Raw genomic sequence first — 18,662 nt, forward strand, 5'->3', positions numbered from 1 at the left:
CCCCAGGACGGGGTGCCTGAGGGGCCAACCACACACTGATGTTTCTCTCTCTCTCTCTCTCTCTCTCCCCCTTCCTCCTCTCCCAAAATAAATAAAATCTTTAAAAAAAAAAATGACAACAGCCAACACAAAAACAGCCACCTGGTGTGAATGAATCAAAGTTACACCTATTTTTTCTTCAGATCGGCAAAACACATATTTTTTGGTGTGCCACAGAATTTTAGTGATTAGTTTAGGTGTGCCATGAGATGAAAAAGGTTGAAAATCACTGGCCTAACCCTCTCATTTTACAAGGAGGCACAAGTCTAGAAAGGTTATATACACGAATGCCCTTCCCATTGCGGTGAAATGTGACTGGAAAAGCACTCACTCTAGTTCCTAAAGAATGCTGCTAGCCACAGGCTAATGAATCAGAGGCTATCATCTTCTCGTCTCAGACACATGGGACATTGTCAAGGGGGGATGCCCCAGGCCTATCAGCCTATGACAGGGGTTCCCAACGTGCAGCCCCCAGACCAGCAGCATCAGCCTCACTTAGGAACTTATTAAAAACACAAATTTTCAGGCCACAGCCTAGCACTGTACTGGAACAAGCTCCAGTGGATTCTGAGAACCACTATCCTACAGCAACCCACACCCTCCCCATTCCAGATAAAGGCCTTCCTTGAGAAAATTCCAAAACCATTACACACTACCTCTTAAAAGATATAAAACTCACCTCATCAAATGACTTGTGAGGACGGATAACCATCTGGGATTCATATGATCTGACCCTCACGAATTCCGGGGACTCAGGCACACTAGGGTGCTCCACAGCACTAGCAAAGAGAAAAGTTAAGGAAACTGATCAATGTCTACTTGAAAACAGCATAAATAGCATAGGAGCTAAAGTTAAAAGGAAAATCTAAAAACATGGCACTTATAAAATACAACAGAGGAGTCACCAAGACAAATGAATACAAAGTAACTTCTGAAAGTGAGTTCGTTTGGTAATTCCCAGCTCACAAAGTTTTGTGTTGAAGACAGCACTTCTTTTTAAAATTATCAATATGAATAAACTGAAGAAATTATTTAATGAAAAGCTTATATCCCTTCAATCTCATGTTCCAGTTGGGATAGATGGGGCCTAGGCTCCCTTATAAGGGCAGAGAGAAAATTCAAACCCACCACAGACACACATGAATGAAGGACGCAGCAAACAGAACCCAGCAGGAGCCCCAGGTAACCGTACATACCGTGACACCAACACCATCACATTGTTTTCCTGATCCACACTGTACCGCCGAACATACACATAATCCCGTGAGTACATTGGATACTAAAAAAAAAAAAAAAAAAAGGAGCAGGATTATTGTTGTGCCTCACAGGGAGGTGATAAAAATAAAACCAGAAGTAAAAATACTCACAGGAAAATGTGTTACCCAGTGAAGAACCTCAGAACCACTAACCACGTCTCTCTCAATCACTTCCAGCTTGATTACCAGGGCATCCCACTTTTTTCTATACTCTGTATCCAGCTAGGGAAAGAGAAAGCATCCAAGAGATTTAAAACAAAGCTGTAGAAGCCTTCTCCAGAGGCTTGGGCCTCTGACCCAAGGACTTTTCCTGACCCAGTGATCCAATCTAAAAGTGCTGCCCTGTGAAAGACCTGGCTGTGTTCGCAACTACAGATGAGCCTTTTAAAATCTCTTCTTGTAGGCCAATACCATTACCTTGAGAGTGAATTATTAATGAGAAAAAGAAAAACCAAAAAGAACGGTGTAAGAAAAAAACAACTATATAACAGATATGCCTGGGGAATATACAATAGATGGTGATATAAATGTGTAAGGGTAAAACAATTCTAAGAAGTTTTAAACAGATAAAAAGTCCAAAAGAATGAGCAGATACCTCACAGAAAGAAATTCAAGTAGCTTACTTATAAATTTTTCTAACATCACTAGTAACTAAGAAACTTCCAAATAGGACACTATCAGACACATCCAAACCAACAAAAATGCAATGTAAGTTGACAAAATTCAGTGTGTAGGGAAAGTGCGCACTTGCATACTATAGTGCGTGTTATAATCATCAACTAGTTACTGAAGGCCCAGCAAAACTAATAGACAATCCAGGAGGGAAACTTCACTGTAAAACTCTGGATGGTCATGCTGCCACTTTTCATGTCCCTGCAAGGACAAAAGCAGTCTTTGAACAGACACTTCATTCTCCTTAAAAAAAAAAACCTTCACTGTGGAAATGTTTCAAATTACTAACTCCTGACTGAACCAATACTAATGAGGAAAAAGCTACAAAGAACGTTATTGGGTCAATATATAAAACTAGAATATAAACAGAATATGTACGGTAAATGTTGCATCAATGTTAAATTTACCAACTTTGATTAATGGCACAATGGTTAATTAAGAGAATACGTCTAGTTTTAGTATATACATACCTAAGGATTCTAAAATAAAGGGTCAAGTATATAAGTTAACCTCAAGTTGTTTGGGGAAAAAACAACTACAAATCCTTGTAAAACACACTGAAGCATTCAAATACAACCCTCTGTCCGATCTTTCCACCAGCCTGTGAGGGAAGTGCACGTGCACATTACAGTGGGAGTTACAGTCATCAACTAGCTATTAAAGGGGTAAAACTGGTCTCATCCCCCGCAGACAAAGATGTAAGTCAAATGTTTACCCAGGTGCGATTTAACGTGAGATGAGGGGGAACAGAGATAGATGGATGTTCTGAATCAGAGAAATTATTCACGTGGATGGCGGTTAAGTGAATTTCCAGGCTTAGAGGCTCCAAATGCAGGAAGAAAAACGTACTCACCTGAACATTGAAGAACTGCCGGGGTGTCACATCTGTGTAGGTTCCAAAAACTAGAATGACAAGTAAAAATCATGGATGTCTGCCATACTCTTATCACTCACCTATTCCTATCATTTAACTATATTTCAATTATAGTTCTAACAAATCTTAAAGGCAGATTCAGAAATTAGAAGTCTTACTGGGGCAGCAAAGACACCCTACAGCAAAGTATAGCAAAGAAGACACTGTAACACTTGTCATCTAGAAGAGGAAAATCAACAAACGGTAAAACATGGCAAATTTCCTGAGAAACAGCCAGAACAGAACCGTTTATGGAGAACATGAGGAATGCCAGGCCTGCACACGTGGGCAACCACGGAACACACTTGCAAAGCAGCCAAGCTGGGTTTACCTCTGTACTGGTAAAGATGGGTGCCTGTAATAGGGCGCCGCCACAGCTTAAAGTGTTTCTTATCCATCACCATTTCCCATGGTTGCTCTCTGACCCCTGAATCTTCACTCCCTTCTGTTTGGGATTTTGGTTCTGGCAGGTGGCGCTCAACCCCAGGGCTCTGAAACACAGCTGACATTTCCTCCAACCGTTTCATTTCATCAATGGATCTGAAAAGGAGCAAAACAACAGGCAGGTGCAGGTGGTTCGCATCAGCCTTGGGAAGTGACATGTCCGCACAAAGCTCTGCGTAAGAACAACAGGTTTAAAAGAGCACAAAGTGAATAAAAACACGAGGTCCACAATCTGATTCCTACTTCAAAAAGTCATTAATATATTTAATTACCTAACTAGTCTCCATTACTTAATTTGTAAAATGGGAATAATAGTGCCTACCTCAAAGGTTGGTTGTAAAAATTAAATAAATTTATATGTAAATTAGCCCTCAAATGTTAACTATTAAGGTTTACGAATCAGCCCTAGTTGGTGTGACTCAGTGGATTGAGTGTTGGCCTTCGAACCAAAGAGTCACCGGTTCGATTCCCAGTCAGGGTACATGCCTGGGTTGTGAGCCAGGTACCCAGTTTGGGGTGAGCAAGAGGCAACCACACACTGATGTTTCTATCCTCTCTCTAAAAGTAAATAAATAAAATCTTTTAAAAAATTGTTTAAAAAAAGGTTTATGAATATGAACAGTCATTTAATACCTTTTGCCTATTTTTAGTTGGGTTGTCTTCCTAGTACATTATAAGAGTATTTACATATTTTTCTGCCTCTTTTAAAAATATGTAGTTCATCTACCATAAGAATCATCCTTTTACTGTATGCAATTCAGTGCTTTTTAGCATAGTCACCAGGTTGTAAAACCATCACTGCTAGTTCCAGAACATTTTCATCATCCCCCAAAGAAACCTATGCTTAGCGACAGTTACCCCTCATTCCTACGTCCCCACAGACCTGGGTAACCACTCACCTACTGTCTCTATGGACTTACCTATTCTGGACATTTCATATAAATGGAATCATATGCTATGATCTCTTGTGCCTGGCTTTTTTCATTTAATCTATTTCCAAGGCTTATTCATGTTGTTTTTATTCACTTTAATGGCTAAATAATATTCCATTGTGTGGACACACATTTTTTGTATCCATTCATTAGATGATGGACAGTTAGGTTTTCACTTTTTGTCTATTATAATATGACTTTGAACATTTGTGAACAAGTTTTTGTGTGGATGTAGGTTTTTAGTTCTCTAGTGTAGATTCGTAGATTCTAAGAAATGGACTTGTTGGGTCATGTTTAACTTTTTGAGGAACTGCCAAATTATTTTTCAAAGCAGCTGCACCATTTTACACTCACAGCAACAATGTATGAGAGTTCAAACTGCTTCACACCCTTGCCAACACTTATTGTCCATCTTTTTGATTCTAGAAACCCTAATGCATATGAAGTGGTAACTCACGTGGCCTTCAATTTGCATTTCCCTAATAATGTTGAGCACATTTTCAAGTGCTTATTGGCCATTTGTGTCTCTTTGGAGAAATATCCATTGAAATATTTCACTATTTTTAAATTGAGTTGACTTTTATTGTTGAACTGTAAAGAGTTCTTATATATTCTGGATATGAATCTCTTACCAGATATACAATTTATAAATATTTTCTTACATTCTGTGGGTTGCCTTTTCACTTTCTTGCTAGTGATCTTTGATGCACAAAAATTTAATTTTGATGAAGTCTATTTAATCTAATTTTTCTCTGATTGCTCTGATTGTTTTTGGTATTATATCAGACCTTTGCCCAATCAAGGTCTTAAGGACTGACATCGATATTTTCTTCCAAGAGTTTTAGTTTAGGTCTTTGATCTGTTTTGGGGTATGATGTAAAGCAGGGGGTCGAAATTCATTATTTTGCATGTATATCTCCAGCTGTCCCAGTACCATCTGTTGAAGACTGTTCTCTCCCCATTGAACTGTCTTGGCACCTTTGCTAAAAACTAATTCACCATAAATGTAAGGGTTTACTTCTAAATTTTCTATTTCATTTCAACAATTTATACATCTGTATGCCAGTACCATATCATCTTAATTATTGTGATTTTTGAAATTGGGAAGGGTGAGTCCTCCAAATCTGTCTCCTGCCCCCCCACCTTGGCCCCCCTAGAACTGTTTTGACTGTTCTGGCTTTCTTTCATTTCCATGTAAGTACTGCCTTACTTACATGGAAATTTCTACAAAACAGCCTATGATTATAATAGGAATAATGTTGAATTTACATATTGCTGTGGCTTGTATTGTCATCTTAACAATATTAAGTGTGCTAACCCGTGAATACAGAATATCTTCCCATTCATGTTTTTAAAAATTTCTTTCAATGATCTTTTGCAGTTTACCATGTCATTCACTTTTGTTAAATTTATCCCTTAATATTTTATTTTTTTGATGCTACTATAAATGGAACTGTTTTAATTTTATTCTTGGATTATTCATTGCTAGTGCATAGAAATATGATTTTTAAATACTGATCATGTATCTCACAGCCTTGGTGAAACTCATTTCTTAGCTCTAATAGGTTCCTGTGGGTTCCTTATGATTTTCTATATACAAGGTCAGGTCAACTTCAAATGGACATAGTGTTACTTCGTTCCCAATCTGGATGCCTTTTATATTCTTGTATTGCTTGATTTCCCTGGCAAGTACCTACATTACAATGTTAAACAGGAGTGGTTGAGAACACATCTTTGTCCTGTTCCTGATCTTAGGGAGAAAGCTTTCAGCCTTTCACTATTAACTATGCTGTCAGCAGTGTTTTTAATAGCGCCCTTTATAAGGCTGAGGAAGTTTCCTCCTATTCTTTGTCTGTTAAATATTTTCTTTTTTAAACACAAAAGGTTGGATTTTGTCAAATGCTTTTTCCATATTTACTGAGATAATGTGGTTTTTGTCCTTTATTCTATTAACATGGTATATTAAATTGATTTTTATATGATGAACTAATGTTGCTTTTCTGGGTTAAATTCCACTTGTTCATAGTGTATAATCCTTTTTTACATGTTGCTGGATTCAGTTTGTTAGTATTTTGTACAGGACTTCATAAAGCTTTAAAACATTCAAAACAAAACACATATCATACTCTGTGTCATTATATACCATTTAGGGATTTTTGTGTATGAATAAAAGAGAGTGGGAATAAAATACAATGAATTGGGCTATTCTGGGGGAGAGAGGATATTTCCATTGGAAAGGGGTACAGACTGTTGGCTATCAATGTCATAAAGAATTCTTCTATGATCCAAGACAAAGAAAATACCAACTACTGACACTTTCCGTCTGAAGTGCCCTTTTACTCCTCTTTGACCTTTAAAAAAATCCTCAAGGCTAACTATATATTTAACCATATACAATTACTACAATTATCCATATACGTTTACTACATTTACTTTTTTCTACAGAAACAGCACACTTAACTGTCTCCCTTATTCAACTATGAATTTCCCAATGGCCCCAAATCCCGTTATTGTGCATTTGTATTCCCAGCTCCTATCAAGTGTCTGGTAAACATTAGACGCTTAACACTTTATTTACTGTATAAATTGAGCAAATAAGTGAATGTGAAAGTAGGCCTCAATAATCCAAATTCTTATTAAAAGATTACATTAATACAGTGCTTTAAAAGTCAAAAATTCAAAGTAATACTGGTAACCCAAGATTAAAAGTTTACAGAGATACAAAATGATGTTGAATGTAGAGATCTGTGTTATCTTATGCAAGTCATTTTACTGGTAAAATGACTTGCATAAGATAGTGAGGACACTTTCTTGAAGGTTTCGATTAGCACTAAAATTCCAATTCTCTCAATTTTTAAACTTTGGAGTTAGATGAAAATATTTACATAGGGGGAAATTTGTTGTTCTGGCTGCCTGAAAACTTTTACAATTGGGGAGACTCCCAGAATAGGTGGGATGTGGCCCCCTTCTCTGGTAGAGACTTGAATCCTGAGGAAATAAGAAAGGCACAGGATCTTTTGAAGATTACGCTCAGTGATCTTGAGGGAGTTGAGGTGCAGCAGTACAACTGATGTACGGGAAACAAAAACCACCAACGGTGTCCTGAGGACATTACTCCTATAGCTGGTCTTGGCCGTTCTGTTGGCCAACCTGTACTTTGGCCTTACCAATGCTCTGAGTGACCTAACACCTTTCTGATTAATTCCTTTTTGTCTTAAATTAACCAATATCAGTTTTTTTTATACTACTATTCTGATGAAAAGGCTTAACCAATTTAGAAAAGTTTTAATTTGAATTAAAAGTTGCAAAATAGGATTCACTGCCACCACTGCAAACACTTACAGAAATAGGGAAGGAACTTTAGAGTAGGCAATAAGATCTTGCAGAAGAGAGAGCAAAAGCAAAACCATAGCTAGATTTGCTCAAAGAACAAGTCAGGCATCACATGGCACCAATTCACAGCATTTTCACAACTAGTTAAGTATCCTTTAATTAAAAATAAGCACCACTCTCAAATGTCATCCTTATCACATAATGAAGGGGGCAGGAATATTTTATTAATATATCAGAGGCTCACTAAATTACAGAAAAATAAGGTTTTAAGGAAATTAAACTATATGACTACAAGCAATACTTTTAATGGTTTCCAAGGGCTCAAAGTGGTACAGAGCTTCTGACTCACATAATTAAGAGCAATAAGCAGCCTTAATTAAAATTATGAGGCTAAGTTCCTAAAGGGGACAAGAAATGTCTTGTAAAGAATATTCATTTTTTGAATAGCACAATATGAATCCTGGAGCAAGACTGCATCATGAAAATGTAAATGATCATCTCCCTAGGTTCACCTCTCTGAAAGGTCTCAATTGCTAATGCTGACAGAACAGACCGGGTGCACAAAGTCACTCACTACCCTATAGGTAAAGGAAGGAAAAATCTCTCACCACACATCTCTGTAGCCTGCTGTGCCAAATCTTGTTTGGGCAGGGTGGGCTAAACCTATTATCTAACAGACGTAAACAAGTAGTAGGAAAGAAGGACAAAAGAGATTACTCCCAAAATAGTAACACAACCAACAGATTAGTAAGAGGATCAAGACAGTCAATGCTTCCCTTTCTCCCAAACTGAAGTCAGTTCAATATCTGAGAAAGGCTAGATGGAGAGCTAGTGAAATTGAAGGCATAAACCAAGAAAACAGAATAATCAGTAAAACCATGTATGGTTCATCCAGGGGGTCCTGACCTCTGTAGAGCTTGACATAGGTTCAAAAACGATTCAAATAAAGCCATCCCTGTAGTCAGCAATTTTAGAAAGACAACCGACTCACTACACATAATCTCCTCCTCAAATTCCAAATTACTGTCAAAATTAGAGACTTTTAAGTACAACTGTTATGGGACACACCTAGAAATAGGACATCAGCTAACTACAATTCTGGGCCAACTGGGTAATGGTAAAATTGTGAAGACAAGCTCAAAAAGTTCAAGTCAGCTTTTATGTAGTTCTGATAATAGAAGACTGTAACAATAAAATACAATCAAGTGACAATGGTTTTTAAAAAACTCCTTTAAGTCAAAAGGATTTTCATTGATTATATACCTAGTTAATAGCATACTGAAGTTGAAAGTATTCGGAATGCCCTAAAAGGCAAAAATGAGAAAACAGCCAATTTTCCGTTATGAAATTTTACTGCCACTCATTTCCTAAAATTTCTAGAGCAATGAAGTATAACTTTTTAAAAAAGAGGGGAGATTAATGGAACATTTCCCTTAGCCTTTCATATTTATCTTATTTCCTCTTTTTATTTCTGTAATTTTTTCTTAGTATTCCAAAGCACTAAATTACTATTGTATTTTTCCGTAAAATTTGCCTTGGGCTTACAGAATGCCAGGTAGCACCAAAAATAGTGATTGAAGTGATTTTGTTTAATTGAAGCCAATTGAAGAAGAATACTAGACTAAGCATTAGACTTGATTTCTACACCGGTCATCCTTCTTTTCTCAAATTTTCTTCCTGTTGCTAGATTAGTAAGATCCTATTTGTTAAGATGTCATTAAACAGAAGATAATATAAAGCAAGGTTACTCTTTTTTATTCTGAATAGGAACTCAAATAACATTAGAAAAAACATGCTACTGTAAAGCACACATTCAAAGAGCAACCTTTTTTAATAAGAACAGCAATCGTAGAATTAGTCTATACTAGTAAAAGTTGGTATAGAAACAGCACATAAGAACCAAAGGCTGTGAATTAAGGGTCACAAGATAATTATTCTCTTCTTCCTTTAACAATGAAATACACTTGTTGTGAGGAAATTTAACTGTGTTCCATCATGGAAGCTACCCAAAATCATCTCACTAGAACAAAAAAGATCGGAGGTGTTCTAAGCTAGCTATGAGGAGGCATTCTCAGAGGCAGTGCCTCTGTTAACGCAAACAGAAAAAAACACCAAGCAAAAAAAGTTAACCTGGACCCAGAATACTGTATTGAATAAAATATAAAGACAAGCTATCGAAGACCTATGAAACAAACTACCATACAACCAAGGTATAATTGAATAGCATATTATTTTCCTCCCTATCAACACAGACATTAAGCCCTGGCTGGTGTGGCTCAGTGACTGAGCACTAGCCTGAGAACAAAAGGGTCGCTGGTTTGATTCCCAGTCAGGGCACATGCTTGGGTTGCAGGCCAGGTCCCCAATTGGGGAATGCACTAGAGGCAACCACACATTGATGTTTTTCTCCCTCTGGTTCTCTCTCCCTTCCCCTCTTTCTAAAAATAAAGTCTGAAAAAATCTTCGAAATGGACTTCATCAAATTTTAAGTATATGACTGACTTTAAGCATGAACTGTACAAATGAGGGCATGCTCTATAACAACCCTGTGGAGGGTCCAAAAAAGCACAGCAGGTGTTCTGACTGGCCTCCATCTAAGCTTCAGAAATTCCCAAGCGGCTTAACACATAGCAATACCCCTTTAGGAGCTGAATTAGAACCAAGACTTTCGACTGCCTCCCGGATATCAGAAACAAGCAAAAGAGAGGGAAATGGAATGAATACTGGGCCCGGGCACGACTTGGTCTCATCTTCCTGCCCCAGTGGAGAGTGACTACTAACTCAAATGTTTACCGCTTTGATTTCCTAGCTTATTTTCTGCTCTAGCTCCTGCAAATGGGAGCCCTACTAAACAGAGACTCCAGGACATATCTCCATAAAAAACACGTGAAATAAACCAAAGAATGTCATCTACTTTCTAGGCTTCAACACCATTCAGCTCCCAGCCCCCATACATCTTCCCTCTCTTGTACCCAACAGCCCTTTTCTGGTCTTTCTCCTCTTCTCCAAACAAATCAGAATGGGAATTTCCCCCTCAAACTTCTTCAATGTGGAACATGGCTGTTTTATCACCAAAAACACAGAATGAAAATTAAAAAGGCTAACTGATAATTTCTCAATTTAAAAGTTTTAATTCTTTACACCTGAGTCTATTTCGCCAGAAAAAAAAAATGGACAAATAACAAAAGAATGCCAACAGAAACTAGGCAAACTACCATGCTTTGATAACTTATTTGTGAGTAAGACTGTTGGCGGTTATGGCTTTAAACTGCATCTATAAACTAGTCATTCTTCCTGCTACAAAAAGTATTGAGATATTTTTTAGTAATTTTTTAAAGATACAGTTTTTAAGAAAAATTTGCATTTACTTAAAACTCACAGTGTTGCGAAAATATGCCTGACATCTGGGTGCTACACCTCCAGACAGGCCACAATGTTAACTTTGTGGCCTGTACTTCACTTTCAACCAAACCAAAAATGTGGAATAACAGAAGAAATGTCTGGAATAAATAAACTTGTATGGCATTTGTTGGGGGAGGGGGATCGTTCTAGGTTCCTGAAATCAGTTTCAGAGTTCAGGGACACAGTGTACATGGTGTGGAGAGAGAGAACAGTTTAAGCATACGGCATCTGTTACAAAAAAAAAAAAATACAGAGACAATGTAAAGAAAGAGCTGAAGCAAGGTTTCTCTAGAAAGGGTTTCTCTGGGAAACCTTGAAAACTGTAAGGACTCCAATTTGGAGACACGGATTAACAAATTCAATCAATGAATAATTCCATACTTTCCACACTGGGGTTTTGATGATGACGGCATGCTTTCAGAGCCTAATAAAATAGTACCTTCAAAGTCCTAGTTAGAGTAGCAAAACACTGACAAGTTTTACAGGTTTAAGTGTCATCATTCTGCCACAAGAGTCACAATGACAAAAGCTCTCTTGGCACTTCTGATCAAGTCCCACTCGGAATGAGGTCACTTTCTAAATTGCCTGTCTATTCCCTTAGGTCAAACTTGCAACTAGTCTTGAATTTGCACCTTTCTGGTTAAAGATTATGCGAACAATAGCAGCAGGTACGTGCTTTCAGCATCTATTTTTAAAAATGCTATTTCTTTAGGGTTCTGGTCCCCATTCAAAATCTCCCCTCTACATTATCCTATACATCCTGTTACTTTTAGCCCGACAAATAGAACATAGAGGCAACTAAGAAAAGCAGAGGTTGCTAAAACCGGATCCAGCTACACCACCGCTGCGTAAAACAGGACCGGGTAAGGACCCCGGTTCGAGGTCCCGCCCTCGCCGCCAGAGCCGCGCCACCACCGACGGGTAGCGACCTTCCCGAGGGGCCTACCTCTGCAACTCCTCTTCCTGGATACGCTCCTCGTCCCACACGAAGACGCCAGCAAGCGCTGCCATCACAGCCGAGGCATGGCCCGAGCGGCCACGCAGCCGGCGCCACAGGCGGGCGAGGAGGACCCGGCGCGTGCTCTCCGAGTAGAGGCGGCCGTAGAGCTGCGCGATCTGCTGCGCGCGCCGCACGCGCAGACCCGTCACGAAGCTACACTGATTGGCTAGCAGGGCGAGCAGGCCCGAACTCCGCGGTACAGCGCGCGCCGCCGCCGCCGCCAGCGCGCCCGCCAGCCTGCGCGGGAACATGCCTCTGCCCAGCTCCTGGGATGGAGGAGGAACGAATACGGAGGGACTTCACAGCTTCCTCCGAGTCTCCTACTCGGCCGGCGCCGAACCCGTCATGTCTCTCTGCAGCAGCCACTTAGAAAGGGTTCCTTAAAGGAGGTGCTCCGTGACCGCTGCAGGAGGCGCTCGTAGGCCGGTGTCGGGAACCGGGCGGTCGGCGCAGGCTCCTCAATAGTGTCGGGGGTCGCGGTGCAGACAGCGCGCTCTGCAGCGAGGCGGAGAGCTCGATTCCTGGCGTTCGGCGTTCGCCACACGGGCTACCCACCAGCAACCTACTCGTGTCACCGCCTCCTGGGTGCTGATTGGGCTCCGCTGGAGCTCCTCGCTGCTGATTCGCCCCGCCTAACGCTCATCACCATTTCCTCTCGCCCTTTTCCTCTCGCGCCTGGGCCCAAGTCTAGCAAGATAGGTGGCGCTGCGGCGGGAGCCAGTCAAGGGCGCCCGGGGAATGACCGTCCGGCTCAGTCGTCGCTGCCGCCATCTTCCGCCCACCCAGTACTGCCCCGCGGAGGAAGGGGCACGGCCCGGTGCGTTTGGAGTCCTACGCTGTGCTGGGTCTCCTTACTCACTGATTTGAGTCTAGGGTGGTATGGAGCCTTGGCATTGACTCTGCGGGAGCACTGGGGGTGCCCAGGTAAGCGGGACGGTATAATCGCCTTTGGTGAGTAGATAACCTGCTGAGGCCTGGCGACAGCTGCCATCCAACCTTCCTCGGCCTCCCCGGCTAGCTGTTCCGGAACCGATTCTGGTATATGGGGCGCTTAGCGGCTCCCCGGGGTCGGAGTCTGTACACTTGTCTAACCTTTGTGAACAGCGGTAGGGAAAGGAGTTGGAGGGTCTACATCCTTAGAGCCCAGGACACTTTTTGGAGAGCCATGTGAGCTGGTGGCCCGTTTCAGCCTGGAGATGTGGTAACCCTTTGGAGTTATTTGCACAGCGTGAGGAACTGAGCAGGTTTCCTAAACCTACTTAGCAGCACCTATGAACAGCCTTGCTAAATGATCTTGAATGGCATTCAAGGACTGTTCTGTCTCCACCTTCAAAAAGGTGAAGCTGCTGGGTGTCCAATAGAAAAACCTTGCACTAAGTTGTTGCCTTCTCCCCACCCCTTACCCCCGCGCTTACATTAAGAACCTTATGGACAACCAAATAGATACTGTAGAGGAACATCATGATGCAAAAGGGGCTGTGCTTGTTTCAAGGCACTGCATTAGAATTTAACTTTTACCATAGCCAGTGGAGGGATTTTAGGTGTTCTTAATAAAAGTTGTTTTTCCGAAAAGAAAGAGAAAATCATGCTTTACTGGGAGCTGAAATTTATATCTATCCTATGCAGACTGATTTTACTCTGGGTATTGGTATTAATGTTTACTCTCCCTTCACAGCAGGTAAGGAGAAGTGGGTCTCTAAGAGAAAATAGTATCTGGTGCTTTGTGGAGCCAGGCTTTTCTCTCTGGTGGTAAGCTGGCCGGGAGGGGGCAGTTGGCAGAGAGGTGGAGATTTCCAACTGTCTTGCTTCCCTGTGATACAGGGTGCAGCCAAGGGAGGCCCAAAAAAGTAGATTTGGAATGGTGTTCAGAATTCAAAGTGTATAGGAATATTGGAGAGACATAATAAGATGTCCTCACCCCTTCCCCCCACAGGTGTGAGTTGGGGAAAGGAACGAATAGAGCCAGGGCCTTTGAGAGCTGTTTTGCATAGCAACAGTTTTGCAGCTAACCTCTGGAATGATTATTTAACATATCTATAACCTTTAACTGGTTTCATAGATATGTTAAATAGCTGTGGCCAAGTTTTGAGCCAGGGAGAAGGGAGTGGCTTTGACCCAGGATGTAACTAGGGGCAGGTCCCCCAAGTTACAGCACCTGCATGAGAGCTTGGAAAAGATTGGCTCCGGGACATGAGGGAATAACGGCCCAGGTGAGGAGAGGGGCCACCCGGTTTGGGGCAGAGTGAGGACCCCTGCAGTTATGTAAGGGAGAGCCACGTGGTTTCAGCAGAGTGCGGACCCCCTCTTTCCCAGGTGAAAGGGAAAACCACGCGGCTTTGCCAGAATGAAGATCCCTGCAGCCAGGTGAAGAAGAAAGCCACATGCTTTTGGTGGAGTGCATACCCCTGCGGCTTTCGGGTGTCCCTTTGGCCGTGTGGCCTGGAAAGCAGGAGAGACTTTGACTGGAACTGGGTACAAAGAACTCTTGCTAGTGAACCATGAGAGGGTACCACAGTACTTTGGATTAACTAGAGATCCTGCCTGACACAGCTGACGGTGCCAGCGGCCTGCAACACAGACGTGTGCTCTTTTCCTGATTTACGGTACCCGGAGTTGGGACAGTGGGAGAAGGGAGCGCTGTGTGGGTGTAGGTGTATACCCTAAAGGACTTTGCTATTTTGTGGAGGCATTAAGCCTAAATAGCATTAAATAAACATTTTATTTCCTTTTCACAAATCTCTGGCATTGAGAGATGTCTTTCCAATAAGGCAGTGGACAGAAGAGACCAGTAAATATTAGTATTCCGTCCTTGGGAGGGGTCCCTGTTGTGTAGCAGTTTTGGGCATCCCTAAGTGGGCCAAATATTGCCCCCCCCCCCGACCTCTTGTTCTGTAACACCTGGATTACGGTTTACAACTTCTGCTTGGTCTTTTTGTTTTGTTTCTGTTTTCATTTTGTTTTGCTCATCAATATGAGTGCTCAGAACTCCAGCAGAGCCCCCTAGTCCCGCCATTTTCCCGTCTCCACTGCCTCTTTCAGTATAACCAGTCAAGTCCATCTTCTGAAGACTGAAGATAAAGAAGCTTTAACTGTTTTCAGATACCACACCCTTTTCCTTTCACAGCTTAGATTTTGTTTTTAAAAGGATGAAGAAAATGTGCCTGCTGTCTCCATTTCTGCATCTACCTATCGCTTCTTTCTCTTCAGAATTTTAAAAATTAGCTTCTTGTATACCATTTTCTTTACTACTTTTTTGTTCAGACTGTAATAGTACTCTCTGGCCTAACATCTCTTCCAGTCCATTATCAGCAGACTTGTTTTGCTTGTGTATTCCAAAACATTGTTGAAAAACTTAATTCGTTTTGTGTGTGTGTATTTTTAAATTAATCTTCACCTGAGGATATGTTTATTGATTTTAGAGAGGGGGGAGGAGAGAGAAAAGGGAAAAAAAAAAACATTGACATGAGAAAGAAACATCCATCAATTGCCTCCTATGTACATCCTGACTGGGGATTGAACCTGCAGCCTAGGTATGTGTCCTGACTGGGGACCAAACCTGCACCCTTTTGGTGTATGGAACGATGCTCTAACCAACTGAACCACTTCTTCAGGGCCCTTTGTATATTTTTAAGTTGACCCAAACTACTTCCTTATGAGCTTGCCTCATATAAGTTACCTTTCACCTATCAGATCACCAAACATAAAGTTGATTAGGCCCCAGAATAACCCATAGTAAGACAGAAGTGGTACAATCAGAGTTGGGCATAAGTGGGGCCAGGGGCACAAGCAAATAGCCTAGATATCCATGTCACGTATCATTTTGTACCAGCGCCTCTCCCTCAGCTCACGTGTATGACTGCATAGGAAGGGGGGCCCCTTTGTGACCAATGGACAAAGGGAAAAAAAGCAAGGCTTGATTCACTGATAGGTCAGTATTGGTGATGTGAGTGCAAACCAAACATGAATGATGGCTGCACTATATAACTCCACTCTGGGGTGATCTTGAAAGACAGTGGCATGGCAAATTCTCCCAGTGGATAAGTGCTGTCAGTGGTACACCGGGTCATACTCTTGGCATGGACAGAAATGTATCCAAGATTAAAATATGTACAGATGCATGGAACTAGCAGTTGGCTTGGCTGGCTGATCAGGGCCTGGGAGGAGAAAGAAGAAAAAGATCAAAGACAAGGAGGTCTGTGTAGTGTAGAGGCATGTGGGTGAGCAAGAAGTATGCAATGCTCACCAGGGAGCATCTACATGAAAGAGGCACTGAACAGCCAGGTAGAGAGAATGACTTGCCAGTTGATGTCAGCCAGATGCTAGTAACCATCTCATTACTGGCACAATGGACATGCAAAGGGAATAGCCATGAGGGCAGGGGTAGGAGCCATACATGGACCCAAGAGCATGGGCTCCACTGACAAAGGCAGTTATAGACACTGTCACTGCTGAATGTCCAACCTGTCAGCAATGAATTCACTGCTGTGCCCTACAAATGGCAGTCTTCTTCCAAGAGAGCAACCAGCCACATGATGACAAGGTGACTACATCTGATACCTTTTGTCCTGGAAATGGCAGCAGTTTATTTTGACTGCAGTTGCCACAGTCTGGATAGTTTTCCTTTTCTGTCTGTAGGGCCTCAGCTAACACCACTTTCTTTAGTGTTTACTGACTGTCTGACCCTTTGGCAGAAGATCCCACGTAACATCACATCAGTCCAAAGGACCCCTTATACAGCTAAGGAGGCATGACAATGGGGCATGACCATGGGATCCACTGGTTGTATCTCGATCACTGCCATCCAGAAGATGCCAATCTGAACAGAGAAGGAATGGTCTGTGAAGGCACAGCTGAGATCCCAGTACAGAGCTCCTGTAATCTAACAATGGGACACAGTCGACATGGTGCTATGTACCAATAAGAAGAATGTATAGGTCCAGGGAACAAGGGGTAGAAATAGGAGTAGCTCTTCTTACCATTAATCCTCATGATCCCACTGCAGGTATTTCTGTCACCACAACCTTGAGCTTTGAGGATTTTGAGGCCCTAGTCCCCCAAAAGGAAATAGTTTCATCAGAGGATGTAGCAAAAGTCCCATTGGATTTTTAAAAAATATTTTATGTTTAGAAAGTGAGGAAGGGAGGGAGAAAGGAGAGAAACATCAATCCATTGCCCTAACCTGGGGCTAAACCTGCAACCCAGGCATGTGCCCTGACCCAGAATCAAGCTGGCAACCTTTCACTTTGCAGGATGATGCCCAACCAACTAAGCCACCCCAGTCAGGACTGAACTTTAATTTACACTTGCCACCAGGCACTTTGAGCTCCTTATGCCAAGGGACCAGCAGGCAAGAAGCAGGAGGCACTGTGCTGGCAGGAGCAATTGATCCTGCTCATCAAAAAGAGCCAGGGCTGTGGTTACACAATGGATCAAAAAGGAAGATGTTTGACACCCAAACAATCCAGCTGGGTGTTGGACACTTGCTCAGTTTTAATGGTAAGTAGACAGGTACAACAGCCATCGGCTGAAAATGGCACAGTTACCAGGGACTTAGCAGAGGTGCTTCCTGAAAGAGAAGAATCTATAAAATATAGTAAAGTGGGAGTGGGAGATGATGATTATCAGTTGGGGGCTTTAAGACCAGCTTCAGTGGTGGGGACTGTGGTTCGTCTCATAACCATCACTTTCCTCCAGGAAAAGTATAAGCTGCTCCAGAACTTATAAAAAGAAGTGAATCTGCGTAGCAAAGGAATAGTAGACACCATGATAAACTATCCAGGTCTCCCTTCACTACTGCAGGGCCCAGGTTGCTGCGAGTGTTGCTGGCTGACAGCCCTCTTCAGGAATTACCCCCAAGTGAAGAGAGCTTCCTCACCCAGGGTCATACCCTCCTTTGCAGAGACAGCATGTGTTCAGTGACTGGCTGAAGCTGAGGTATGAAGTCTTTGTCCCTCGCCCCAACTCAGGACAACTCAAAAGGCCATCAAGCTTCAGAATTTTCAATGGGTTCAGCTGAGGCTTTTGTTGAGACTATACCCCACCTCTGACGAAGGCTGCTTCCCTTCTTCCGTAGGTGTTGAACCGAAGAGCACCACCCCCCACCCAGCGCCACATATTAATCTTCATGTCAAAGTCAGCTGCCCAGGGAACCCTACCTGAAACAGACTGTCATTGAGCTCTGTAGAATATGCCTATCTAGAGAAGTTGTTGAGGGTTAGGTCATGGGTTTGCTCAATGTCCGGAAACTGCTGGGGGCACCGAACACTCTCGTCTGCAGCCAGCCTTCACTGTCCTTCAGCAGATGTCCTTGCCCTCTGTTGGGTCCTTCCTTATGGCCTGCAGGTGAGATGACTGGACATCATCTGTCCCAGTTTGGGAACCTGGCAGAACAAGGAAGCATTCATTAGCAGTGGTGTATATAGAAATTTCTCAGGTATTACACCTGAGGATAGGACTTTCCCAGGAGGTTAAGCAGACTAACTGTAAGTTAATTAGGGTTAGCTTTGAGGCCTTCTCCCCAAGTACTTGGCGAGTAAGTTGTGTAAGTATATTATAGTACTTGGGTTCCAACTGGCAAGCCAAAAAGGAAAAATTGCCTTTTTTTTTAAAACAGTGTGTAACCCAAAGCTCTATTCCTCTATTATTCAGAATGGAAAGTGTTTACAACTTAC

General features: G+C 42.0%; 1 protein-coding gene across 1 annotated transcript in view; it reads right to left on the bottom strand.

Moving 5' to 3' along the window:
- STARD7 (StAR related lipid transfer domain containing 7) overlaps window positions 1-12,242 on the bottom strand; it is a 28,318-nt gene extending 16,076 nt beyond the window's left edge. Inside the window, exons 1-6 of the mRNA XM_037146161.2 lie at window positions 11,938-12,242; window positions 3,212-3,420; window positions 2,821-2,870; window positions 1,407-1,517; window positions 1,236-1,318; window positions 719-818 (exon numbers count right to left, since the gene is read on the bottom strand). Of these exons, the coding sequence (XP_037002056.2) occupies window positions 719-818; window positions 1,236-1,318; window positions 1,407-1,517; window positions 2,821-2,870; window positions 3,212-3,420; window positions 11,938-12,242 (858 nt within the window). The remainder of the gene's footprint in view (window positions 1-718; window positions 819-1,235; window positions 1,319-1,406; window positions 1,518-2,820; window positions 2,871-3,211; window positions 3,421-11,937) is intronic.
- Window positions 12,243-18,662: the final 6,420 nt, after the last annotated feature.

Source organism: Artibeus jamaicensis, unplaced genomic scaffold (assembly GCF_021234435.1).
Source record: "Artibeus jamaicensis isolate MK-2021 breed Jamaican fruit bat unplaced genomic scaffold, CSHL_Jam_final contig_384, whole genome shotgun sequence".
Lineage (NCBI taxonomy): Eukaryota > Metazoa > Chordata > Mammalia > Chiroptera > Phyllostomidae > Artibeus > Artibeus jamaicensis.